The following is a 27,235-nucleotide window of genomic DNA, read 5'->3' on the forward strand; positions in this document are numbered from 1 at the left end:
GGCGCGGGCATAGGACTGGCCGTCTCCTCCGGCCTGGATTCCGGTCAAACTTTCTCAGCCCGTAACCTTCCTCATGCACTCTGTCGCTAGCGCGCTGTCGGGTCGTTCGGATGAGTTCGTGGGGTGCCCAACTGGATTCGGAGTGCGCGCAATATTTGAATGAGCGCAAACTTGCACGTCCAAAGAGGTCCCAAGTCTGCGTGTGAGAAGAGAACACATTTGAAAACGCTGCACCCAACCGCGACATGGAGGGCGGGGAGAGAAACACAAACCGACCATGCAGTCTCTTAATCCGATTACATGGCCCCGGGACAGCCCTCTATTCGCCCCCCCCCCCTTCCCATCTCTCTCTCGATTAAAGTGCAGGCTATCCTCGGTTTGCAATGGTGTTCCGCTACTACATTGGGGATGGAACATTATCTGTAGTATAGCAGTTATCAGTAGACTGATAAAGCACTGTATCGCCCCCCCCCCCTCTCTCAAAAATGTTAGTTTGAACACATTTTCATCGGGTGCAGCTAGGGCTGGACTGACCTTTGGACATGGCGGGCCGGTCTCTTGGGGGCTCAACACATTCATAATACAAGCAGGAGCAAACCTACGTAAAAAGCAGCGTTTAGAATCGTTAAGAATGAAGAGATTTTGTCTGATTGTGCCTTTGATATGATTTGGATGAATGGGCCATTCATTGCATGGAGTATCCACTTTCCAGGGAAAGGGACTCACATGAAATTGAATTCTACAAAAAAAAAAAAATAGTGTCACTTCCCTGGTTGCAGAGTGACGTAAAAACACCACTTGGTTTATTGAAAGCACAAAAAGTGCCTGGAAGAAAACATGTTTTTATACCCACACGCTGTGATGTAGGACTTGCACAAGTAGCAATAAACACAACTTGAGACACACCATCAATTTCGCATTCAAATCTATTTTTCTCATGGACAATCAAAGCAAACTAAAGTCGTTTGGTGGATGATTCAGAGGGCCACCGAGGACTGTAAATAAAATGTGATGGCTGTCTCACTTGGCTTTTTTTTTGTGGACAAACACGACTGTACTTTCCGGACCATTTATGAACAAACCATCAATGGGAAGAAGTTGGTCGTTTAATTATGGGGGCCAAAAAGAAGCCTCAACATTGCACAACCGGTTCTATTTGTGTTGTCATATATGGACACAAGTACTTATTTAAAAGTCGGTAATATCTTTCGGTACTTGTCTCTTATGACAGCACCACAGAAACACATCAGCGGCGGTGCAAAGAGGAAAAATGTCTTGAGAAGCACTGAACCAGAAATAGATTGAAGTGTGACACAGGAAACGGTCTGCCTATTTAGTGCAATATGTGCAATACAAATAGACTTTGATTTAATTTGAATAGCATAATGGCTCATATGGTATGCTTTGAAATCCTCATTAAAAACGGTGCTTCGTATAAAAAAAAAACATATATATATATATATATATACACACACACACACACACACATACATACATACATACACCCACATATATTATAAGGTTTGATGAGTGACAGTTTGGACCCAGCACAAATGAATTCCCTTTACATTATTTTGTGTAGGATATTGCGTTTTTAAAATTGGAACAATTGGGATGGATTTTGGGAACGTGCACCTTTTCAAAATAGAGCTTACTCGATTGTGCCAGTGTAACCGATGGTGATTGGATTCGCGCAAATTTGTCAAATGACCTTCTCTTAGCACAGCCCTAATTAACAAAATGGCAACTGCTTCTACAAACGGTAGTTACTTGTACTTCAATTAACATTTGCTAATGAATTGAAAAATGTTAATAGGGCTCACTCCTGCGATGCATACGCGAGGCCTCACAAAGATCTCCTCTGCATCCACTGCTCAGGCGCAGGCACACAGTCAATGGACATGTGTCTTTGCTGATTCTATTGAAGTTTATTTTTTTTGTTTGTTTTTTTAAATGGCAAAGAGAGAGTGCTGATTATTTCAAGATCGATGAGCTCTTCCTATTATTCACGCCGATGGCCTCATGAGAAACTAAGGACAAACATTTAATTCAATTAGCTGGTCACTGAAAAAAAGGACGAATCGAATAGTCCACTGACAATAATGAACTGGTTTTAATCAGCTCGCAATGAACCCCTAACAATGTTTTGAATGATAATTTCAGTGATCGTGTGTGTCAAAGTCATTCCCAAATACAGCCAATAGAAATAGCTTCGTTTATTGTTCAAATCTTCCAAAAGAGGGATGAATAGAGACATTATTGCACATGTCCAAACACACACACACCTCTGTGAGGGAATGATAACACCCGTGTCAACAGCTCAATAGTTATTGAATTCATGGGAATTAGCGCTCAACTGTTGAACGGTTGAGTTGTTCAGTGTTGCCTCGGTGATGAATTAAGCATTTTCCAATATGCCAGGATGATGACATCGTCAGTAAAAGATGAGAGGGTTGGGTGGGAGAAGCTGGACCGACAACTGCTAATCACAGCCGTGGTTCCCTCTTGTATGCTTGCAGATCATCCAGATTCCAAATGTAGAGCTTTTTTGGGTTTGTTTTTTTCCCCATATCACACACTCAGAGGTCATGACACTGGTTTGCTCAACTTTAGTCCGATGACTCATTGGGCGGCTTCATATCCTCCCGATGGATGAAGTCAAGAGGTTTGATCATGCCGTGCTGCAGTTTCCTGCAACATAAGACTTGGGTTTTTTTTTCCACAATATACCAACACCTATATTACACCCTTAAACATGTACGGTGGATTGGAAAAGTCCACACCCCTTGTTTAAATACAAGGGATTTGTGATTAAAAAACAATTAGCCTATATAAATTTTCAAAAGGGAAAGTAAAAAGAAACCACTGAGATAATGAGGTTGCACAAGTGTGCATGCACTTTTAACTGTGTTCAGAATTAACCTGTTACATCGAAACTCATGTTCAATGAGAACTTGGAGCCGATCCCATTCCAGTTTACACACATAGGCAACTCTAGGTCACTTAATAGCAAATCGAGCTAAATCAACACAATTAAAAGGTACACTGACTTCATCCAAAGAATTCACAATATGTCCAAAATAGAGTTCTCAGCGAGCATCCGACATATTAATGCCACTCCCCACCCATAACTTTTTTTCCTATTTGTGTGTGTGTGTGTGTTGCCACAAAATAAGTAAAGAGGAAATGTGATCAGCATAGCCCAACAGGTTAACTAATTGCAGATACATGTCTCTTAATTTCTCTTTACGCTTGTACGACAGTTTATGATGGCGACCCTTTGAGCCTGGGACCCATTAACTGACTCCAAGTGATTTCCTTCGGGAAGTTATTGTGAATTTAGAACGCATCACAGAGATTCTGAAATAAGACGTCAGTGGACAAAATGTTCCAATGTGCAAACGTCTTCGAATGCTGTCGCGGCCAATAAAGTGACGGCTAAAACTTCTCTGCAGTACATCCAGCCTCAATTAGGCTGTTCAGTAACGTGTTACACAACATCCAGGGCTACAGAAGGAGGCCTTTTGTGTCCACTTGCTCGTCTTCTATTTTGCACTACATTGCCACATTTGTCATGTCTCTGGAGATATACTGTCGTTAAAAAAAATGGCAGTTGCGCAACAAGGTCCACCCTCAAGCTGAGGCCAAACAGAGGTCCAAATGTTCTCAGTTGTCATGTTGTAAAACAGCTTTGCATACTTGGGTGGATCAGTGTAGTCGGGCACAACCTTTCTCATTCATGAGGGTTTCCGGGTGAGCTGGAGCCGAGCGCTAACCAATCACAAGCCATGTAACATGTTTTTGGAATGTTAGTAGGCCCTGTAAGCCTCGCAAGCACTGGAAGACCATACAAACGCCACACAGAAATGCTGGAGCCCAGATTCCAACGCACGGCCTCAATTCTGCAACGCTGCAATTTCTTTGCACACGTGGAGCTTATAAGACGCCTCTTCGATTGAATCCTATTTGGTTGTGCAAGTCTCTCGACCGTACAAAGGGAATATTGTGGCCAGAACTGTCTATGAATTTACCACCAACTCAATGAAATTGCCATGCATGGGCCGGAAGTAAAAATTAAGTGTTTTGGACTCCAAGATAAGTCCAACGGGAAGTTATACACTCCATACAAAAAAAATAAATAAAAATACATTTTAAAAAATGAACTTACACTTGTGGCTCCAAGCTCGTGAGGAAGCCATCGATGTGGCCCTGCGGCATTTCTGGGTCCAGATTTGCCAGGTAGGTGCACAGCAATGAAAATATCTCAAAAGGGATCCTCGCGGCACCCCCCTCCTCATCCTCGGTCAGGATCTCACAGGCCACCTTGAGCGAGGTCTTGAGAGACTTGGAAAAGAGAATAGACAGTATGGTGGAACACGCGCACCAAAGCATCAGGAATATGGAGCTTGACTGCCCTCGTGCGGTCAAAGTCGTAAATAGCATTTACTTCATCTTTTTTTCCAGCTCAACGAGCATTGAGCACATCATTCCCAAATGTTCGCCATGCATGAAATTTTACTGTCACTCAGTGTCGGTGTCATGGAGGGCCGTTGCCCGTGAATGCCTTCCATGACTCCAAATGAGCTACAGTGCCCCCGCCGTTGGGCTCCCCTGCAGTGTAGCCTTTTTCTGATGAACTTTGTATATAGTTTTTGTGTGTGTGTTTATTTAAATGGAATTAAATGCCCAGCCACATTTTACAGAGGAAATACAGACTTAAGGAAGCAGAATGCATGGTGTCATCGTTTTAAACGTCTAGAGACCCTGATAAAAGGAAGAATCATCTCAAACATATCAAACTAAGTACAGTGTAAAAATCTCACATCTCCCAGAGCACTGCATCCCAGCGCAAAAAACTCCATCCAGCTGACGTCCATGCTGAAGTTGCCCAGGATCAGCATGTTCTCCAGCTGTTCCATGGGCAGACACAAAGCCTTCCATTTGTCCTGCAACATTTCCCTGCCGCATGTTTCCGCAAAGGACAGCTATGGAACAGAAACATATATGATAACTGCTTTAAAAAAGATGCTGATTTATAATAAGCACCAGAAATACAACTTGGTACAATGGAAATTGTGTGTTGAGGATGAACTGATGTGGTTTTGGTTTATGTTGAGAGACAACAAACATGATGTTCTCATTCACAACAAACAAAAACCATAAGGTGTGATACCATTGAAGTTTTATGGCTATTATGCCATTATATTTTCAAACGTCTTGACTTTCTGTGTCCGACCTAAACCGGCGAGTATCTGGCATCAATTAGAGGTTCATTTTATTAAGCTTTAGGGGGGGAAAAAACATTTTATTTTTAAGAAAGGAACTAATGAGCAAATACAACAGAAAAAGACATACAGTAATACAGTAAACTACAGTACCTGTTTATGCAGAGTCTTTAGCAGACCTGGAGTCAGCATCGCATCTTTTGTCTGGCTGCCAAAATTAATCTCCAGCCTCTCCTTGACTGGAAGAATCTCTCCTTTCGCCAACGCATCGAAGTAGCTGTCAAAAATGGACGTGTGATGAGTACAAGAATTCCATTTGAAAATATCACAAGCTCAGGGAAAGCGTAAATAGTGGACTGTCCTTGGTCAACCGCGCTTCAGGTCATTTTTAAGGCCAGGAGGCTTCTCCGGCTGGCAAAGTAACAAGATGCAAATTGCTCCCCAAGCCACTCACTCACAGCGGTGAACTGTGAGTGACCCGGCAGCAGGCCGTGTCGTGGAGGTACAGTATTCTCCTCTGCTGCTTCTGCAGGGCGAGCCTCAGTAGTGTGTCGCCCACGACAAAACTTGACAGCCAGGCTCCACGTCAGGATGGTGACGTATTTTGTAGCTAATGACACATTACAATGATTTGGTTTCACTATATAACTAATTTCAATTTCTGTAAATGTGGCTAAGTTCCAATCGCCAGTAATAGACCGGTAGGGTTACACATGTTCATTGACATTTTTTCGGTGTCTTTTATTTGTCGAGGGCCAGTGACAAAGAAGCTCGTGGGATCCAATGACAGCCAAATCAGTGCAAATGTGAGACGCAGAGGTCAAAGGGGGCTTTTTGTGCAGTGATGCTGGACGCAGGGCATCGCTCTTATCAAGCATACACCTGACAGAGCATCACAGATGAACTCACGCTGCAGACCACACCAGCAGGTCTTTGGGCTGAGTTCGGATGGCCGCTTTCGTGAAGTTCTTGAGGACTTCCGGCAGTCCCGTCGGGATGTTGATTTGCTGGGAACAGAACATGGTCTCCGGAGGAGGCATGGCTGCAAACACAAACGCATTCCAATGAGCGACGACCACCATAAGCGAAACAATTCAGGCAGAACTTACTTCAAGCGTCGCGCTGTTACACGGGGTACAATTGAAGCGGAAGTACACAAGCGGGCATCCGGGTGGCCGTCTCGTTACGTAACGAAATACTTTTGATCAATATTACGAGCACCTTGATAAGCAACACTTCGTCGGTGATGTCATGTACACGTCTGATCATCTTGATTAATCCTGATGATTGGTAAGAAGCAGGCGGCATAACACACTTAAGCCTTCAACGACTTTTAAAAGGAATTCGTTGGCTAAAGTATCGTGCCTACTATTTGCATTTTAAAGGCCACGAGTTTAACTCTGAACGAAAAAAAGACAACGCACTTGAAAGTACAGTGGGTCCTTAACGGTAGGTACTAATACTCGGGCTGTACTGTGAACTAAAGCACAGCAGCCCAAAACAAAGCAGTCAAAACAAGGACTTACATCATAACTAAACGTTTCAATTTGCTACATAGAGGAGAACATCTTTTACCTGGGCTATTAGTGAGCAAGAAACCTCGACAAGAAAATAATAAAACCTTTGTAAATCTTTCAATCGTTGAACTAGTTTCGGCTGGGCGAAACAAGTCTTCATTTGCAGCATAGTTGCCTAGCGACGGGCCGTGCAGTCCTCTTCTTTTAAAGAGGCGCTTGTCAAGCTCCTCTTCAACACAACACCGCCCTCTTGCTGCTATGGTGAGCACTGCGTCTTGCAAACAAACCCCACTCAGAACCCACTCATTGAAATTTACCCAATTTTTATATACACCTGTATATAAAAATATACACGCACACGCACACACACACAAATAATTCTGAACATTTATCGAAGTGATGCCGCAAATAGGCAAAACATTCCGATTAAAAAAAAAAATTATTATGAAATAAGTTCTCGAAAATAGTCACATAGTCATTTGAAAATAAAACTACAACAGCCAGTAACCATGGACTTGGACATTGACGAAAAAAAAAAAAAAGGAAAAAACACAAATTAATTTTCAATGGTACACATGCACATTAGCAGTCACAGGACACAAGTTTTGAATGAGAACTCTGCACAGTGCATCTCTGAAGATTTTAATTATTAAAGATTTAATTATTATGTTTCAGATTTGGCAACAACATTGGATCCTCTGCCAAGGTGATCAACTACATTATCAGTACGTTATTCATCATGGTAGCCATTCTGCTGACCGGCCTCCAAGCCAATATCCTGTGGCTTTGATACAGGAGGCATGCCAGCGATGCACATTACAGCAAGACTTTGGGGCGCAGCTGAAGAGTCTATCTTTCGTCGTCATCATGGCAGTGTGCTTCATCCCATACCTCGTATTCCGATTATATTACTTGGAACACCTTGAACTGCAGGATCTCAATGAGGTGTTTCTGAGCTTGACCACCTTTTTACTGCGTGGACATGCTCACCCTCTTGGGAAGGAGTACATGCTCACTGTGCTTCCGTGGAAAGGCTATTTGATCATCCTGCCCGATGACTTGTGTATTGTGAAAAATCTTACACCACCATGTACTGTATTACTTAGGGATCCATTCCATTTGCAAGTCTCAACCTCAGTACAGGCTGGGCAAACTATTAATGCACAGAGAGGAGCCATTGGAGAAACATCCGTTATTGCAGTTCTCTTTTCTTGCCCCATGCATTGTAGCATTATCTGATGTACTGTAGCACTGTTTCATACAATGAAACGTCTTCTCATTAATACCAATCAATTTGGATGTACTTTTTATATGACACCAGAAGAAATGTTTTTGGGGGTTACGCAATGAAATTAAAAATGAGTCACCATAAAATCCCAACTTCGACACTTTCATTGATGTACGTTTTGTCCTCATCTCTTGCATGTTTTACATTTGAATACAGTTGTGCCTTGTGATATGGGCTTAATTTGTTCTCTGACCACGTTCAACCCTCCCTCCTTTCACCGTTGGTTTGTGAAACATTACCCCAACTCATTTTGGCTCTCTTACCTTGAAGGCCTCGCTTTGACTTCCAGGCATTCACACCAACGCTCACACCTTGTGAGCCCTCTCCTTTTGGATTTTATGGCGCTTGGGTTACTGTTTAACATCCCCACCCATCTTTCAGTTTGTTTAGTAAATCGATCTAATGGCAGGGCTATGGTGGCGCCATTCAATGTGTCGCTCCATGAATTATAGGCTGCTCGCCTCTCCAAACTTCACTTTTTCAAGTTGAATGCGTTTACCTTCAAACACGGTCAGCCTCTCCTAGTTGGACTTGCTCAGTGCCAGCGTAGACTCCTGGATAGATGCACATCCCAGACAGGAACAGAACCACAGGTAAGGCGCATCGGCTGTATATATGTCACTGAAATGAAACACATCAACAGAAGGTGTTTGTCTTTTCCAAGATGAATCTTACCAATTTTATATTATGGGTACGACAACACAGTGACGGTCACTCAAAATAGAATTAAATCTAATGGTTTAAAACTGAAACATGCTATTGTAGTTTCTCTTACCACCCCCCCACCACCACCACACACACCCACACACAGTATGTTTCGTAGGCCGATGCTGTCACCTCACAGTATTTCGCAAAGGCAGATGCGCAGGATGTGGTGCAAAGATCAGGCAATAGCCCACTTTCACATTCTTTTAACTAGACGGAGGTCTCCGGAGGAGGCATGGCTGCAAACACAAACGCATTCCAATGAGCGACGACCACCATAAGCGAAACAATTCAGGCAGAACTTACTTCAAGCGTCGCGCTGTTACACGGGGTACAATTGAAGCGGAAGTACACAAGCGGGCATCCGGGTGGCCGTCTCGTTACGTAACGAAATACTTTTGATCAATATTACGAGCACCTTGATAAGCAACACTTCGTCGGTGATGTCATGTACACGTCTGATCATCTTGATTAATCCTGATGATTGGTAAGAAGCAGGCGGCATAACACACTTAAGCCTTCAACGACTTTTAAAAGGAATTCGTTGGCTAAAGTATCGTGCCTACTATTTGCATTTTAAAGGCCACGAGTTTAACTCTGAACGAAAAAAAGACAACGCACTTGAAAGTACAGTGGGTCCTTAACGGTAGGTACTAATACTCGGGCTGTACTGTGAACTAAAGCACAGCAGCCCAAAACAAAGCAGTCAAAACAAGGACTTACATCATAACTAAACGTTTCAATTTGCTACATAGAGGAGAACATCTTTTACCTGGGCTATTAGTGAGCAAGAAACCTCGACAAGAAAATAATAAAACCTTTGTAAATCTTTCAATCGTTGAACTAGTTTCGGCTGGGCGAAACAAGTCTTCATTTGCAGCATAGTTGCCTAGCGACGGGCCGTGCAGTCCTCTTCTTTTAAAGAGGCGCTTGTCAAGCTCCTCTTCAACACAACACCGCCCTCTTGCTGCTATGGTGAGCACTGCGTCTTGCAAACAAACCCCACTCAGAACCCACTCATTGAAATTTACCCAATTTTTATATACACCTGTATATAAAAATATACACGCACACGCACACACACACAAATAATTCTGAACATTTATCGAAGTGATGCCGCAAATAGGCAAAACATTCCGATTAAAAAAAAAAATTATTATGAAATAAGTTCTCGAAAATAGTCACATAGTCATTTGAAAATAAAACTACAACAGCCAGTAACCATGGACTTGGACATTGACGAAAAAAAAAAAAAAGGAAAAAACACAAATTAATTTTCAATGGTACACATGCACATTAGCAGTCACAGGACACAAGTTTTGAATGAGAACTCTGCACAGTGCATCTCTGAAGATTTTAATTATTAAAGATTTAATTATTATGTTTCAGATTTGGCAACAACATTGGATCCTCTGCCAAGGTGATCAACTACATTATCAGTACGTTATTCATCATGGTAGCCATTCTGCTGACCGGCCTCCAAGCCAATATCCTGTGGCTTTGATACAGGAGGCATGCCAGCGATGCACATTACAGCAAGACTTTGGGGCGCAGCTGAAGAGTCTATCTTTCGTCGTCATCATGGCAGTGTGCTTCATCCCATACCTCGTATTCCGATTATATTACTTGGAACACCTTGAACTGCAGGATCTCAATGAGGTGTTTCTGAGCTTGACCACCTTTTTACTGCGTGGACATGCTCACCCTCTTGGGAAGGAGTACATGCTCACTGTGCTTCCGTGGAAAGGCTATTTGATCATCCTGCCCGATGACTTGTGTATTGTGAAAAATCTTACACCACCATGTACTGTATTACTTAGGGATCCATTCCATTTGCAAGTCTCAACCTCAGTACAGGCTGGGCAAACTATTAATGCACAGAGAGGAGCCATTGGAGAAACATCCGTTATTGCAGTTCTCTTTTCTTGCCCCATGCATTGTAGCATTATCTGATGTACTGTAGCACTGTTTCATACAATGAAACGTCTTCTCATTAATACCAATCAATTTGGATGTACTTTTTATATGACACCAGAAGAAATGTTTTTGGGGGTTACGCAATGAAATTAAAAATGAGTCACCATAAAATCCCAACTTCGACACTTTCATTGATGTACGTTTTGTCCTCATCTCTTGCATGTTTTACATTTGAATACAGTTGTGCCTTGTGATATGGGCTTAATTTGTTCTCTGACCACGTTCAACCCTCCCTCCTTTCACCGTTGGTTTGTGAAACATTACCCCAACTCATTTTGGCTCTCTTACCTTGAAGGCCTCGCTTTGACTTCCAGGCATTCACACCAACGCTCACACCTTGTGAGCCCTCTCCTTTTGGATTTTATGGCGCTTGGGTTACTGTTTAACATCCCCACCCATCTTTCAGTTTGTTTAGTAAATCGATCTAATGGCAGGGCTATGGTGGCGCCATTCAATGTGTCGCTCCATGAATTATAGGCTGCTCGCCTCTCCAAACTTCACTTTTTCAAGTTGAATGCGTTTACCTTCAAACACGGTCAGCCTCTCCTAGTTGGACTTGCTCAGTGCCAGCGTAGACTCCTGGATAGATGCACATCCCAGACAGGAACAGAACCACAGGTAAGGCGCATCGGCTGTATATATGTCACTGAAATGAAACACATCAACAGAAGGTGTTTGTCTTTTCCAAGATGAATCTTACCAATTTTATATTATGGGTACGACAACACAGTGACGGTCACTCAAAATAGAATTAAATCTAATGGTTTAAAACTGAAACATGCTATTGTAGTTTCTCTTACCACCCCCCCACCACCACCACACACACCCACACACAGTATGTTTCGTAGGCCGATGCTGTCACCTCACAGTATTTCGCAAAGGCAGATGCGCAGGATGTGGTGCAAAGATCAGGCAATAGCCCACTTTCACATTCTTTTAACTAGACGGACTTCTGGGTGATTCTCTAGCCCGCATATAAAGCCAATACTGAAAAAATGCTCCCGCAGCTAATATTTTATTGCATGATTTTAGCAACATGTTTTGGAAAACAAGTGATGTAGTACTGAACTTGACTGAGTGAGACGACTCTTTATTTCAAACTGCAACAGCAATTACCCTAAAAACTTTCGTGAAAAAGGTTGTTATAAATTCAACATTTTAGTGGATCCTGTGCCTAGGTACACCTGCCCACTTAAGATCTTGTACTGCAGATAATGCATCTGAGCGGTGTTTCTGATATTGTGTCCCTCATGGATAAAGCTAGCCAAAATATTGAAATTACTGTATGATAAACACACACAAGTAGTCGCCCAAAGATCTTACGTGTGGTTTCCAAGCTGAAGCTGTTTTCTCAGAATCGTCCGGTTGGCTTTGATGTAAATTATGTCACGTTGACCGTAAAAACCAACGACTATGCACTTATTAATCTTACTACTCGGGGATTGTTGCCAAGGGCAAGCATTCATCAGAGAATGGTACTGGACAAGTTACTAAAAACAGACTCAGTTCTCCTTGAATTTTTGCTTTGTTAAATTGACTGCTTATACTGCAGTAGCTGGTGTGTATCTATTACGGCCACAGCCTCAGTCCTAGAAATGCTTTTTGTCAGTGGTGTTATTAGGTGCGAACATAATGGTTAAGAGCACATTTTCACTCTCCACAAATGTGATGACTCAGGAGGAGTGAGCCCACCGCCTGGTTAAAATGTAATCACCCCTTTCTCTCTCTCTCTCTCATTCTAACAAAGCAACCATGCTCAACATATCAAATACTGTACTTTGTATGAAATATTAGTTATATATTCGATACCCCAGAGTATCCAAAAATTGACCTTTGTGGTAATGCTCAATCTTGTTTTAAATCTGAATAATAAACATCCTAACATGCTCACAATGTCAATGGAACTCATTGTTATCCATATATTTTCGTAAAGGCAACCATTGTAGCACAGCTTGTGATCTCCTCAGTATTGACAGTCGGTCTATCTCCGCTCTCACTTCCTTTCAGATACGCCCTCTTAACTTTTTACGACTGTCTTCAAGATAATACCTCAAACTGCTGACTTTGTGAAACACAATAAGGTTTAGCACAAACCCTGATGTCAATTGGCTGCACATTTAAACCGCTTTATGGTGACAACTTGAAGTGCTCCTGGCTCAACAGATGAAGCGCCACAGTTGGTGGCCGAGAGAACCCGGCGACGTGCAAACGTGAAAAAATTAGGGGATAACTTCTCATTTTGGGTGACTTCCATTGAGGTCTGTTGCCTTTGCACTGCATTTTCCGGTTTTGCGTTTGTGCGCTTGCTCGCGAATTCCGTTGGCCTCTCTCACCATTGTACGATATTACACATTCCTCAAATGGCCTACTTTAAATACAAACTGCTGCATGCTCAGTGAGATCTTATTCAATAAACTGCGGTCATAATATAATTACCCTTTTGGTTTAATTCATAATCAGTCTTCCGTTGCATGACTGAACTAAAAAGTTGAAACTGCGTCAAGTTTTATAAGGGGTATGGTCAGCGAGGTGAGTTTTACGAAGCCAGACTGTTTGCGGAGGCTTTAATGGACTTATCAGTGGTTGGCTCTTTCAAAGAGCGCATTTATAGATAGCATCTGCTGAGGCGGTGTTGCTATTACTCCACTATTGATTAGATTAGGCCTGGGGAGGACACGTACACCCAACATCCCACGTTCATAAATCTGTGCACATGCTCATGCCTTTGCACACATTTTCCTGTACAAGTAAAAAGGTTGAGATATATCCGCCTTCATCAAACGAAACACTTCATACTCTTAAAAACATTGAAAAAAAGGTCTGATATCTTACACTGTCATCTAGCCATCAGTGTGATCAGTGCAGGGGAGAGGAGAGATAAGTATTGTACAATGAGGTGAGAAGTCTTCGCAACAGCTCCTCCTCCTCACCTTGTTCGCGGACCAATCACCTCAGATGATAGATGTTTTATTAATCCCACATCTCTGAAAGATGTGGGATAACGTGGACACGAGTGAGCACAAGGAACAAGGGGAAGGACTGACAGAAGAAAAGAAGTGTGAGGATCACAGGAATGAAGTACCCAACTGTTGCTCAGAGTAAATCTCTATTAGATATGGAAGTTGCCAACTACTGTGACTGTCTGGATCCTTCATACAACACACTGGGCTTTGACAATGACGATGTACTTTATGGAGGAGGAGGTAAGGCTGTACGGACACAGACACATGCGTTGCAATTGAGCTACATTGTCTGAGATAAGGAGTCGAGTTGATTTCTGCTCCTTGAGCTGCAACCCTCAAATAATATTCACAGTGGGGGTAAGATAATCAGACAACTTAATAAGTGGACTATAGCGGGGTGCCTGTGCATTGTTTTGGCTCAAAAAGGACACTTCGATACTGTGTTAGGCAAATGTCAGGGCACTGAGAATTAAGAACTAAGAATATACGACACATTCGCTGCTGAGAATGTTGTTGACATATGACAAATAAAAGAAAAACATCATAAAAAGCATTTCAAATACGATATTTTTCCCTACCAAGTCATCCCCAAGAGTCGAACACGCTTTCCCACCCTTTTCTACCACGCCCTCTTGTACTACTGCGTGGATTCTTCACGATCCTCCGCAGTTCCATTGTAGTCTATCAATGTCATCCACGTCTTCAAGATACCGGTAGGTGCCCTAAATAGTCGTCCTTAGCTTGAGAAAGTGGGGGGAATCAAAACACAGCAATGGTCTCCTCAGGCAGGAACTGTCAGATGCTCCGGGTATTTTGTGCAGGTGCCTTGTCATAGTGTCAGAACTCTTGCCTCTTTTTGCAATGCAAACACCTCAGGTTTTATCTTTTGTTTATGTAAATGTGCTTGTTTAAAGTCTGGCCCACATTGACGACTTGTTGTTTGGGCTTGAAATATAGAGTAGCTTTTGCGACACTTCCTGGAAACGTTCGGACACACCTCATACGCTCATTTGGGGTACATCTGAGTACAAATGGACAGGAAGCACATTCCTTAATATCTTACAGCTGATAAAAGCACATGGTCTACAAATCATTAATTCATAAATCCAAAATAAACATACATGATACAAATGCTGGACATGAAAAAAGCAGCAAATGTGGAAAAACCCAAATTAATAAATGCATAATGTACAAATAAAACTGGTTAAACTCCCCCCCAGGGAAGGATAGAATTCATTAAACAACCCAAAATAAGTTTCATGGAGCAATAGGACAAATTTGCTGCGTTCCCCGTTGCATTATTGCTGCACTACTAGTAAAAACCACGAATGTTAAAAATGCATTGGAAACAAATTGCATGAAAGATACTCTGACAATATCACAAGTCCGTTCAAAATATAAATAGACCACACAGATTGACCACTATGATATAGTTTTTTTTTTTTGCCTTTTGTGTGGAAACTGTCGGTAAAAGGGTACATAGGGCCAATGAACGGCTTTTAAAATGTTGATGATTGGAAAACTGATTACATTTTATGTTGGGCATGTTACCCTGTTTTCCATTGATTGTTGTTGTGAATGACGTTCATTTCTTTGATTGCAAGCCAGATGAGAAAATCAGAGCACAGGGAAGACTAATAAAAGCTTGCAATCAGAATTTTAAGAAAGCTGAGAACAGTTGGGTAGGCATTGAAGGTATGAGTCATAAAAATGCTTTATTGACGAGTGACTATTTTCCTGATGTCATCCCATCACGCCGGATGATAAAATAGAAGTAAAATTACCTCTTTCCATTCTCGCATGATGTTCATTTCTATTTGGCAAACTTTTTCAAGGTGGCAAACAATGATAATGATGATGGTTTTGTTTATGGTGACAAAAGCGGCAGTGCTTATCATAATAATCAACGTGACAAGGGTAATAACCATGCGGAGATGGCTGTGGAAATAAGGATATCAACAAGAATGTTTATTAGGGAGCCACTGAGTGAATCCAATGTTTGCCATTTCCCGGTTGAGTTTATCTGAGCGGTATTCGGTGTCGGCAAAACACTAAATTCTCGCTGGCAAACGTACTGCGGCCCAAACCGACGCTTCGACATCTGTACCTAGGAAAACTTTTCAACTATATGATACAACTTTCCTTGAGAAGCAATTCATAGGAGCCATCAACTTAATGATTAATGTTCAGTTTAGAAAAACAGAAACGCAAGATTGTAAAAATGTTGTTCACTTGGGAGCTAGAGTACCAATACTGTCAACCAATTTGGACTACATTGTTGCGTATTTCCCTGGGTTTTGTCTGTCTCAGAGAGCATGCCAACTGAATCAAGCCTGCCATGTCCGGATGGGGCCAACAGTAACTGTGCCATCTGCGGAGACAAAGCCACAGGGAAACACTACGGCGCCTCCAGCTGTGACGGCTGCAAAGGTTTCTTTCGGCGCTCCATACGCAAGAGCCACATCTACACTTGCAGGTACGCCGATTATGATATGCATTGTGCACAAATTAAAAATCTACAGCCTCTTTATGCAGCTACATACTGAAGAAACGAGGAGGAATCTGAAAATAACACTTGCATCTTCTTAAATTGCACTAAGTCAATATTAATATCCAAGACAGGAGCTTAATTAAGAGCCGTGCTATTTGACATCAAACTAATGTCTCTCTCTCTCTCTCTCTCTCTCTCTCTCTCTCTCTCTCTCTCTCTCTCTCTCTCTCTCTCTCTCTCTCTCTCTCTCTCTCTCTCTCTCTCTCTCTCTCTCTCTCTCTCTCTCTCTCTCTCTCTCTCTCTCTCTCTCTCTCTCTACACATATACATATATATATCTATATCTATATATATATATATAGATATAGACATAGATAGATAGATCTCTCTCTCGCTCTCTCTGTGTATATATAGTCTTCAAAGTACACCTCAAAAGCGAGCAGAATTATTTTTGCAAAGGTAGATCTGCCGGTGCAGGTTTTTCAATTAATCTCATTGTGTGTCTCGTTGTGTGCATGCGGGCATATTGTCCTTTTGCACCTGTGCACGCCAGCACAGTGGACCCAAAGCTTAACAAGCCAGTTCTCATGTTAAGGTAGAGTACATTGTTAACTTGCGCTAGACAAACCATGTGGCTCATCTTGTGCATGCGAATGCTGTAACTTGAACTGTTGTTCCGTCACGCGTAGGTTTAGCAGGCAGTGCGTCGTCGACAAAGATAAGAGGAACCAGTGTCGTTTCTGCAGACTCAACAAATGCTTCCGAGCTGGCATGAAAAAAGAAGGTAACCCACTGTCATCGGCAAGATATTTACATGACTCAGGACAAATAACCATAATGAAACTACTCAAATATAGAGACAAAGATCTCACAATTTCGTGGAAATATTTCATCAAGGCAATAATCTAAAATGGCTTACTTCCAAGAGCTGCTTCAAAATGGTTGGAAATCATGGCAGCTGTAAAATAGCTGATTACAAACGTGTGTGTGTGTGTGTGTGTGTGTGTGTGTGTGTGTGTGTGTGTGTGTGTGTGTGCGTGAGTGCGTCTGAGTATGTGTTTTATTAGGAGAATAACCTTGGCACGGTTTTTTATGACCCCTAATCATGCGTTATTCAAAGCTGTTGTTCAGGATTGCAACTGGTTAACGTTTGACTCCTCTTGCTGACGCCAGCCTCTATGACGATTCTAAATATTAACTTCAACCCAGCGCTTCAAGTGGAAAATAAGTGGACTATCGTCAGATAGTCCACTTATCCGTCTGGTGCCAGGTAAATTAGGAGATGGCCAACAGTAGATCATTAAGTTACTCAATTAACAAATCAGTGTATAATAGACAATGGATAATAAATCCATAATAAATAATGGCAGAGGCTTGTGCCATATCATACAATGACATTTGTGTTTTCATATCGTCCTAAATCAGCAACTGAATATGGTTTCGGGGCTAAGTCGTCAAGCCACCACACGGGCCAACTTCAAAATAAAAGCCTCAGAAGGCTACTGCATCAACGTCAATGTCTCATTTGGTGAGCTTTTATTTTGAAGGGAGGCTTATTATTTTTGGGGGTGGAGGTACACAAATTACTTAAGGAGTCACAAAGTGCAAGAGAGAAATAGAATGAGAGGGTACTGTGGGCTCACGTGATGTCCCGATAAAAAGTCTCTATGCTACAAGATAAAATTAAAAAGGGCTGGTACTCCGGCCCACTTCAAGCACAAACCTTAACCGGCATTAGCCCAACCAGCTGTCTGCTCTCCTCTTGGAGAAAGGGGTTCACTGAACAGCCAGTTTTGTTTTGTTTTGTTTTTTTCTCCCCATTTCTTAAGCTGTGCATTTTGTTTTAGCTGTGCAAAATGAGAGAGATCGGATCAGCTCTCGAAGAAGTGTTCCCGACAATCAAGACCTCCCACCCATCACAGTTTTGGCCCAAGCTGAATCCATATCTCAACAGGTGGTCATCCCACTTCCAACTCCAGTTATAGACCTTAAGATCAGCAATAACTATGGTGTGTACATGGACCACAGTGATGACTCAAACTATCATCACTCCTTGATTCTATTCAGATCAGCGCTCCGGTTGGAATAGCAGCTCAAAGAGAGCAGAAATCCGCCACTGTTGCCGATGTGTGCGATTCGATGAGACAGCAACTACTGGTTTTGGTGGAATGGGCCAAATACATTCCATCCTTTGGAGAACTACCGCTGGATGACCAGGTAGGAAGACAGTCCGGTGTCCATCACCTTTGTATAAAAGCGTTGATACGTCCTTGTTAATGGGGTGCCTTTTTCAGTTGTTTAGTTGGGCTTGCATTTCCAGCGCAATTTAGATTTAGATGCTTTTTTTCCCTACAAATTTCCACTTAAAAGTCTTGACAGAACAGGCTGCAAGACCACAACCAAACATCATGCTTGTACGAAGCTCACCAGCCAAGTACTTGAATCAAGTAATATTGAAAAGTAATGATTAGCCAGAGAGTTATTAGCATACAGAGACTATATACTCTACTTCCTGGATATTTTATAAGTGTTATTAATGTAAGAACCAGAGGCATGCATTCTTTCATTGTTTGTGTTTCAAGTCTGCTGTGTTTGCCTCCAGGTGAGCTTGCTCAGGGCACATGCAGGCGAGCACCTCTTGCTGGGAGTGGCCAAAAGGTCGATACCATTCAAGGACTTCCTGCTTTTAGGTAAGTGGCGGCAAGAATGTCATCTCGCTCGAGATGATGGGCATTCATATGATTCGGCACTGAAATGTGATGACTGATTCAATGTTTTGTTAGCTGAGGAATGATTGACTAGAAAGGCTCTCTCTCTCTTTTTGTGACTTCAAAAGTATAAGTGGGAGAATTCATTGCTGGGGTGTGTGGCAGCGTCATAGCGCAAGCAGCTTTGTCACCAACCTACTGTGACACACACAAAAGAGTTCTCGCACATTCTCCTTTTCATCTTTACCATGACCTTACCTAGAATTTTGAAATAGGCTCAACAAGGGCCTCTGGGTCACCATACCCAGATCTGACCCCGTATACTCCTTCACACACTGTAGGTAACTTAACTGTGCTGCTGAAAATTATTACAGCAGGTGAGGAACTCAATACAAACATTGACTATTCCTGTAAATATAATAGCAATACCACCAAACCAAAAATTGCTGAAAGTTTAGTCGGTATTATAGTGACAGGAATACTCGCTGTTTGAATACACGGCACCTTTGTTCCTCAGAAATAGCGGTCTGGCACGTCCATGATCCAGGCGGAGTTGGTTTCTGCCCCTGTTCCACTTACCTATTGACACAGAAACACCGAATGAGTAACAGAAAATAATTACCGTAACAGAAAATTATTTAGGTGTCCTACAAAGTTAGGTGAAATGAAACTTAGCAGGTCTGGGGAGGATGGCATAGAAGATGATGGCGCGCTCACACGTCTTTGTAACCGTCTCAAAACATCCATCCGGAAAAGCGTGCAAAACAAAAATACATGTCGAAAAAGGTCAGGGTTCACTCACAGAATATATTGGTATGTGATGTAAGCACATCCTCAAGTTCAACCAATTAATCACCGTACTTCGGTACAATCCCACTCCCTCAAAGCGTTCCAGGTAAGTACAGGAAGACCTTAGTGCCAGGAGGTACCTAGGCTGACCTTGGTGAAACCTTCAAGACCAGGAACCTTATTTGTGTGTGAATGAAGGGATTACACAAACTACCATGGTATATGGTGAACTTCTGGAATTGGTTCCTGCAGTCTAAAAGCCACTCTTGTGTGTGTGCAGGTAATGGCTGTGTGATACACAGGAACAGTCCGGAACCTGAGCTCTGCCGGGTGGCAAACAGAGTTCTGGATGAGCTGGTCCAACCTTTCCAGGATATTCAAATCGATGACAATGAATACGCTGCACTCAAGGCCATTGTCTTTTTTGACCCTGGTAACTTACCTTACCTTATCTTAACCTTAACTTTGACTATCGTCAATTTACTGGGTGTACCTAACGTTATGGCATTGGTTCTTTCTGTTGACTAACATTCCCAGCATGCAACGCTCATATTGCCGAATTTGTTACATAACAAAGACATAAAAGTACCATCTTGTGGCTACTCTAAGCCACAACATTCACCTCAAAACAAAACCCATCTCACTAAAAACTCAAGGCATTCCAAAAAGTAGAACAAATATCACTATAAGGCCAAAACTAACCATTAATAGACAATAAACGTAAGCTGTACTTTTTTTTTTAGGGTTTACATTTCCATTTTATCACCTGTACTTTTATTCACGGTATTCATGTGTTCATCCTGTCTTGTCGCCCAATATGCAGATGCAAAGTCTTTGCGGGACCCTTCCAAAATCAAAGCCACACGTTTGCAGGTAATTGGTTTGATCATGTTTCAGATTAGGATCAGGGACAAACATCCCAAGGGCGATTTTCCGTAAAAACACAAATCTAACTATTATTGTAGATTCACAATAGAGAATTTTTTTTTTTAAATGCTAAAAGTGTTGGCATTGGGGGTTGCAGGTTCAGATGAGTCTGGAAGACTACATTAATGACCGCCAGTATGACTCGCGGGGTCGTTTTGGGGAGCTGCTACTCCTTCTGCCCACTCTGCAAAGCATCACCTGGCAAATGATCGAACAACTCCAGTTCATTAAGCTGTGCGGTCTCGCCAAGATCGACAACCTGCTGCAAGAGATGTTGCTGGGAGGTGAGAATTCGTCTCGACGTAAACACTGCCCGAGCACAAAAGTGAAAATGAAACTGTTTGTTTTTTGGGGGCTGAAATATGTGCCACCAGAAAAATGAATCTGGTTTATTTATATTTGAATTTGAATCGCGAAACTTGATTACGTGCACTGAAAAACTGAATATGAAGGGCATCCATTGAAATTGCATTGTATAATTTGAATTGAACAATTTTGAATTTGAACTCCTTGCTGAAATTTTTTTCATATTCAGATTTACAAATACAAACTCAAATATTTTCCACACAGATTCAATTCGATGACTTTTCACATTCAGTTTTACGAGTAAAAGTTCAAATTTTCAGTGCGCTTAATCAGTTCGTGGGACAAACATCCGGGGACTCGAGATCTAAGTTCTGCAATCGATTGCTCAACTCAACTCAACTGTCTTCATCGAGCACTTTAAAACAACCACCGCTGTATACAAAGAGCTGTACATGCAGCAAAGGTTGTTAATCTAAGGTTCAACCAAAACTTTATCCACAAATATGTAAAAGTCAAACAACTCACATTACCTGGGCATAGGGTAGGGAATTTTCATGCTGATGCTGGACCAATGGGGTTCTCTGTTTTCTGCCCAGGCCTGACGTCGGACAACACCCACTTTCACCATCCAGCACACGCCCAGCTAACCCAGGACCCTGTAACTGGACACACTCTGCTCATCAGTACCATGCCTGTGGCACACACCCAACAGATAGGTAGAGAAAATGCAAAATAGAACAAATATATAGGTGGATCCATATTTTTAAAAAAGTCATTTTTAATCCAACATTTTCTCTCTCCCTGCAGCCTCTCCAGACACCCCCATCCCATCACCTCCTCAAGGTCAAGCCCCTGAGATGTACAAACACTTTCCCCAGCCCGTTTGTCCTCCAACCAGTCCTTCACCTTCTGTACGGACAGACCCCTGACATGGGATCACTGTTTTCTATTACATCATGCCTTTGCTCTCAATCATAGTGGACAAAAAAAAAAATGGAACCTCGCCCAGTATCTGAGGTTCAAATAGTAAGTACACTGTCCAAGATTCAATGTGCTGCACCATTAACTTCACTGGTGATTGCACCAAAGGACCGCTGTTTTAATGTAGCATTTGAATACACGAGTCGCTAAAAATATCAGCGCTCACCTTGGCTACTGACATCATGAAAGCTACACTGACAAACTCCCGAGCTGTTAAAACACTAATCCGATAAAGGGTGGATAGAAGGCAGAGTAAAATAATGCATGTTCGCAATATGTGTTGAGATATTTTCATATTTTCTACGTTTCTGTACATAGCAACAAGGAGATTTTGGGTGATGTAAATACAGTATACTAAAAAATGTTGATTCATGGACTGACTGAAATCACTCAAATCAACTGTTTATTACATTGCTATTTTATTTTCCCTTGGAAACAAAGTACATCATAATTTATGTCATGTAGATATCACCCCTTCCACAAGAAACAAAACCAAACAAAAGTTGTGTATGAGTGTTGTTAAATTAGAAAATGTTAATACTCTTTCTCCTGCAACATACGATCATAATGAGAGGTATGTGTTTGGAATATTTTGGTTACCTTATCCTTCATATGATGTTGCACACTGCAATGCCAATAAACCTAAATGAATGCTTCAGTGTCCCAGTGTCAATCAAAACTCAAAATTATTGTGTTTATATAGGCAGAATTTTTGAGACAATTCCGGTACCGTATTTTGTACCAAATGAAGTGTCTGCTTCATCTCTGTGGTTGAATATATTAATTAACGCATCACATGTACCCAGTATGATTATGATCAATAATTTTTTATATAAAAGTAAACAAAGGATTTGACAGAAAAAAATGATTTCCATACAATGTATACCATCAATTGCATCACAAGAAATATTAACTTTTCCTAACAAAATGGAAAATTACTTTTACGTTATTTGCGTCTGTATATTATTCTCCCAGGAACAATATTTGCACAAATATACTGACCTATGGATACAAATAAATTTAGGGTATATTATTTGCAATAACACGACAAGGCATGTTTGCCCATTTCTTCTCCAAGAAAGTCATCATTCCCCCTGCACGCTTCCATCGGTCAGGGATATACAGTTTGTTCCCAGGCTATTGAAACCTCACTGCCAGATGATGCTGTTCATCAAAATTCTAACTACTTTCCCTCCATCATTTCTTTGAGAAGACACATACTGAAGCAAGGCCTAAAGCCAAGCTGGAATGTAAAACATTCATTCCAAGCTGAAACTGAGTCGGGCTGGGCAAGATGTACTTTTAAATATATGTTTGTCCAGACATACACAAATCCGATTGGAGGAGTGTGCCTTGTGTCTGTGTGTGTGTGCGCTTTCACGCACTGTGGATGAGTCCAGGGGATAAAACCGAGAGCTCTTCTTCACTGAATTGTATTGTGACTCTGAAAATACACTCCGCTTATTTATGGCCATCTAAAATCAACATTGGCCAAATCCTCCATATCAGCTCCATAATGGACACGCTGCCTGGCTCAGGTCAAAATAACAGCAAACCACAATGGGGACACACACACACACACACACACACACACACACACACACACACACACACACACACACACACACACACACACACACACACTGTATGTGTGTACGCTCCTGCCTGCAATTTATTTATGTGTGCTGGTGCATGAGCGAACACTGTGTGTCTTTGCGAGAGTGTATACCCAGGGAACTTTAATCAAAGGCACAGTGTGGAGACGCGGGGGCCTCGTCGCTCTCTTCTTCCTCAGATAAAAGTGTGTGTTAGCATGCCAGTCACATATCTCATCTGAGAGCCTCTTTCTCACCGCTCCGACGGCACGCCATCACACATCATCGTGATGGCGGCTCCACCTGAGGAGGATGACGAAGGGGGGGATGTCAAGATAGGAATGGTGGAAAGCAAGATGGACAGAATCCTAAAATCTTGATTGCGATGCGTTTGTTTCCTCATGATTATCTTAATGAACCTATGACTTTGTACAGGCCGTTGGGAAGATGTTTTAAGCTTTAAGCTTGCATTGAGGAATATCTACATCTCCATTCAAATGAACGGTTAAGTGCTATCTGATATAAAATATATTAAAAGACAGTGTTAGGATGCTGTACTTTTTCTCTGGAAATATTCACTTCATTCATTAAACCTGCCTGATGTATTTGAATATGAAAATATTTTCTACAAAGTTTGCCTTGAAACAGATAATAATGCTGGCTTTTCTGTGGTACAAATTTATAGATATGTAAATTATTGTGGTTGTATGCTTAAAAAAAGAGCGAGAATTTTATCCTGTATCTACAGTATTTACTTTTTTTTAAAAGATGAATTCTGCAGTTCAGTTATTATGAATATGTTGTCCTTCAATTAATAAACAACGTAAATACAATGAATACACAATTGAATAGATCCTTTTTGGACAAACCAGATTAAAATGTCTTGTCAGCAGCCATTGAGTAGTTCGGAAGAACCACTAGATGGCAGTGTAAGTCTTTGCTCCATAATATACAAGCTGACGCTTTTCATGACTGCCTGTTATGGTGCACTTGGTTCTTCAATTAGCATGATGTCTTCGATAAATTATGAATTAAAATGAACAATTATTATTATTTTACTGAATAATATATGTAGATTCATGTGTAATGTATGCACCATTGCACTCATTCTCATAACACATAGGAAGCTAGTGCGTTGTCGTTTTACGTGCATCCATAGTAGAGTATGCATAGTTTGTCAACTTAAAAATGAGTAAAAAGACTACATGGACTCTGTGCACTACAGAAAATTGGCCAAAAATGAATGACGTGTGTCATCGAATTCAGATTAAAGTCATAGATTGTAGCCTATCATTCCTCACCAGTGCATTTCCCCATAATTCCTCTCTGTCTCCAACATATCCGAAGATTCCCTGTGCAGGAGACAAGGTGAGCATCCTGCCTCTACCTTTGGAATGAATTTCCACCTTTCCTGAGTGATTTTGTGTGCTTCATGTATGTGTGCGTGCGCGCGCGTGTGGTTTGTGATTATACCAGCGGCTGGCTGAAAGGAAGTAAAATACAGTGACAGCTTCATTTCCAAAGCTGAGTTCACATAAATGAGGGATTAAAGCAAGCAAGAAGATTCGGGGCTCACCTCGGCCCCAACGCCTGCTTCCTCTCATTCTGTCCATCTTTACTTCCCTCTCTTTTATTTCTGTTTTTCCTGCAGATAGAGAGCAGACCAAAAAGGCCACTGAAACACATAAGACACCACGTACACACACACACACACACACTGAGCGAGGGGAGGAGAGGGAGGGGGTTTCTGGGGTGTGTGCTGTACATCACGATGATGATGGCGACCAGGTTAGGGGAATGAAATTAGGGGTTAGGGGGAGGCAAGGGTGCGTCTGGTGGGGAACATTAGGGAAATGAAAAAGGGGTGGACCGCTGCCGGCTTCTGAGATGCAGACTTGTTAGAATAAAGGCATAAAAAAAAAAAAAAAGACAGGAGACAGAGGAGATGACAGGGTGGACGATAAGATGAGTGGTGCCATAATGAAAACAGTCCTGTGCACCTTGAGATTACATGGGGAGGGAGATTGGAGAGGGACGATGGTGGGGGTCGAAATGGGAGGTACACTATATGGGGAAAATAGTGGGATTAAGGGAGGAAGTGAGCAAATTGAGAAAGAAGGGCACTCATTTATTTATAAGAAACCATAATAAGAATCGTCTAGAGAGGACTTCATTTAGGTTTAAGAAGCGCCGATGGCCTTTGACCATTAGCAAGCAGTTTCATTGGCTGTTTTGGATGATCAGAAAGTGCTAAAGAAAAGGGGAACTGCATAAATGTTCCCATTACTTATCCATTAAAAACTACAATGGCATCCGTCAAGAAACAGCAATGTCATTTGGATAAGCAAATTGGACATGGTCATAGAAAGCCACCGCCTTGTATGTTGGCATTGAAGATCCTAAATTGAGAACATAGGTGAAATGTCAAAAAGGTTGCTAACTCACGTTTAATACCAATCTTTTTTTTTTTCTTACCCCAAGGTCAACCACAACCCAAACCTTTAGCTAGTTCTTCCTGGTACTCCTGCTGAATAAATAATAAATAAAGGAGCGATGAACTACAAAGAAATACACTACAACCTGATCAGTGCCACATTTCTACACAATATCAAAGTGTACGATAAAGCAGTGCTTCTCAAACCTTTCCATCAAGTACCACCACAAAAGAAAAAAATAATAATCAAGGAACGTCAAGATGAGAACTCAAAACTTTTGAGTCGGACTACTTGCTGCTCGGCCAACATGCCGCCTAAAATGAAGCAAACAAACAAAAGCACATTTTGAGTTCAAAACCTGCCAAACGTTTGTCAACATTCTCCTCCATTGGCGATCCCGGATACAAGGAGATAAAAGATATTCTAACGTTTATTAATTTAAGCGTTTTATGGGTTGAAAGCAGAGATCAGTCAAATTTAAAAAAGAAAAAGAAGAAAACAATAGATATTGAAATGCGGTAAAGAAAGGGGGCGAGAATAGATGAGGGATCATAACGAAGGAGGACGAAGGAGCCCCAGCACTCTGAATGATAAGTGTCGCACGCACTGCAGGTTATGGGAAGTTCACACAAACAAATGATTCCCATTTGCCAGAGGCGAGGGACACAATTGAGATGGGGGGGGGGGGTGAGTGTGAGAGGAAGCGGGAGCGCCAAAAGAGGAAGGAGGGCAGAATAGGGGAGGCTTGATTTCGGATCGCTCCATCTGCATCGAGGAAGCGTTACCTTTTTACTCGTCCGATGTTTTCACGGCGCGTTATCTAAAGCATCTTCAATCCAAAGGATATTAGGCACCCTGCAGTGTCGCTACAACTTCAAATTACAGCTTATGAACCTCGGTCAATAACACCAAATGTATGTCGAATGGCTTCCTGCGGGTGGGCTGTGTTTTGTGCAAATAAAAACTGATACAGTAATAATGGTGCTTGAATATGACAATTTTGATGCGACAAACAGCAAGAACAAAAATCACCAAAAGAGTGATAGACCGTCATCTTATTTCCCTATTTACCTTCATGGAGGTTGTTACAAACCAAATGATATACCGTATTATGCCAATGAGGTCTTTTCAGTGTAGTCAGGGTTAGGTAGTTTTTCATTGGATACTTCATTAGGTTTCATATGTTGAATTTGCAAACTGCAAAAAAACAATCTGCAACACGCACAAGTCAAAATTGCATAAAGTAAACGACATAAACATGTTGGCTCACAACTGATTTTGTTCTCTTTTCAGTTGCACAGCAGTTGGATTCAACAGGTTCAACTAAGA

General features: G+C 41.8%; 2 protein-coding genes and 1 long non-coding RNA gene across 13 annotated transcripts; 1 reads left to right on the forward strand and 2 right to left on the reverse strand.

Moving 5' to 3' along the window:
* Positions 1 to 27: 27 nt before the first annotated feature.
* On the reverse strand, positions 28 to 9,732 carry ropn1l (rhophilin associated tail protein 1-like). 8 transcript variants are annotated; one of them, XM_019869445.1, is made up of 7 exons: positions 9,508 to 9,732; positions 9,042 to 9,111; positions 6,135 to 6,267; positions 5,379 to 5,502; positions 4,824 to 4,985; positions 4,169 to 4,344; positions 28 to 196 (listed from the first exon to the last, which is right to left on the reverse strand). In XM_019869445.1, exons 3-7 carry the CDS (start codon positions 6,263 to 6,265, stop codon positions 55 to 57), a joined length of 735 nt encoding a protein of 244 aa, XP_019725004.1. In that variant the 5' UTR covers positions 6,266 to 6,267; positions 9,042 to 9,111; positions 9,508 to 9,732; the 3' UTR covers positions 28 to 54. The 8 variants fall into 8 exon arrangements, with proteins under 8 accessions (XP_019725004.1, XP_019725007.1, XP_019725010.1 ...); XM_019869448.1 differs by lacking the exon at positions 9,042 to 9,111; XM_019869451.1 differs by lacking the exons at positions 9,042 to 9,111; positions 9,508 to 9,732 and adding an exon at positions 8,530 to 8,619.
* hnf4g (hepatocyte nuclear factor 4, gamma) lies at positions 8,584 to 21,890 on the forward strand. 4 transcript variants are annotated; one of them, XM_019869442.1, is made up of 11 exons: positions 8,584 to 8,623; positions 15,986 to 16,151; positions 16,855 to 16,949; positions 18,013 to 18,119; positions 18,233 to 18,382; positions 18,768 to 18,855; positions 19,943 to 20,095; positions 20,486 to 20,535; positions 20,687 to 20,873; positions 21,492 to 21,611; positions 21,703 to 21,890. In XM_019869442.1, the coding sequence occupies exons 1-11, from the start codon at positions 8,593 to 8,595 to the stop codon at positions 21,822 to 21,824; spliced, it is 1,269 nt and encodes a 422-aa protein (XP_019725001.1). In that variant the 5' UTR covers positions 8,584 to 8,592; the 3' UTR covers positions 21,825 to 21,890. The 4 variants fall into 4 exon arrangements, with proteins under 4 accessions (XP_019725001.1, XP_019725000.1, XP_019725002.1 ...); XM_019869441.1 differs by lacking the exon at positions 8,584 to 8,623 and adding an exon at positions 11,220 to 11,330; XM_019869440.1 differs by lacking the exon at positions 8,584 to 8,623 and adding an exon at positions 13,536 to 13,915.
* LOC109515578 (uncharacterized) lies at positions 21,477 to 25,924 on the reverse strand. Its single transcript, XR_002168213.1, has 3 exons — positions 25,048 to 25,924; positions 23,606 to 23,774; positions 21,477 to 21,551 (listed from the first exon to the last, which is right to left on the reverse strand). It is a non-coding gene; the product is annotated as an uncharacterized LOC109515578 (long non-coding RNA).
* Between the last annotated feature and the right edge of the window lie 1,311 nt (positions 25,925 to 27,235).

The sequence above is a fragment of the Hippocampus comes genome, unplaced genomic scaffold, assembly GCF_001891065.2.
Source record: "Hippocampus comes isolate QL1 unplaced genomic scaffold, H_comes_QL1_v1.1 scaffold149, whole genome shotgun sequence".
Lineage (NCBI taxonomy): Eukaryota > Metazoa > Chordata > Actinopteri > Syngnathiformes > Syngnathidae > Hippocampus > Hippocampus comes.

Bases quoted from the DNA above. Each gene is read 5' to 3' on its own strand.
- hnf4g (XM_019869440.1), top strand. From the start codon at position 13,786: ATGAAGTACCCAACTGTTGCTCAGAGTAAATCTCTATTAGATATGGAA. The intron at 18,383-18,767 runs GTAGGAAGACAG...GTTTGCCTCCAG, and splicing joins AACTACCGCTGGATGACCAG to GTGAGCTTGCTCAGGGCACA. The intron at 21,612-21,702 runs GTAGAGAAAATG...CTCTCCCTGCAG, and splicing joins GGCACACACCCAACAGATAG to CCTCTCCAGACACCCCCATC.
- ropn1l (XM_019869448.1), bottom strand. From the start codon at position 6,265: ATGCCTCCTCCGGAGACCATGTTCTGTTCCCAGCAAATCAACATCCCG. The intron at 4,345-4,823 runs GTGAGATTTTTA...CTCTTTTCCAAG, and splicing joins GATGCAGTGCTCTGGGAGAT to TCTCTCAAGACCTCGCTCAA. The intron at 197-4,168 runs GTAAGTTCATTT...TCTCACACGCAG, and splicing joins ACGAGCTTGGAGCCACAAGT to ACTTGGGACCTCTTTGGACG.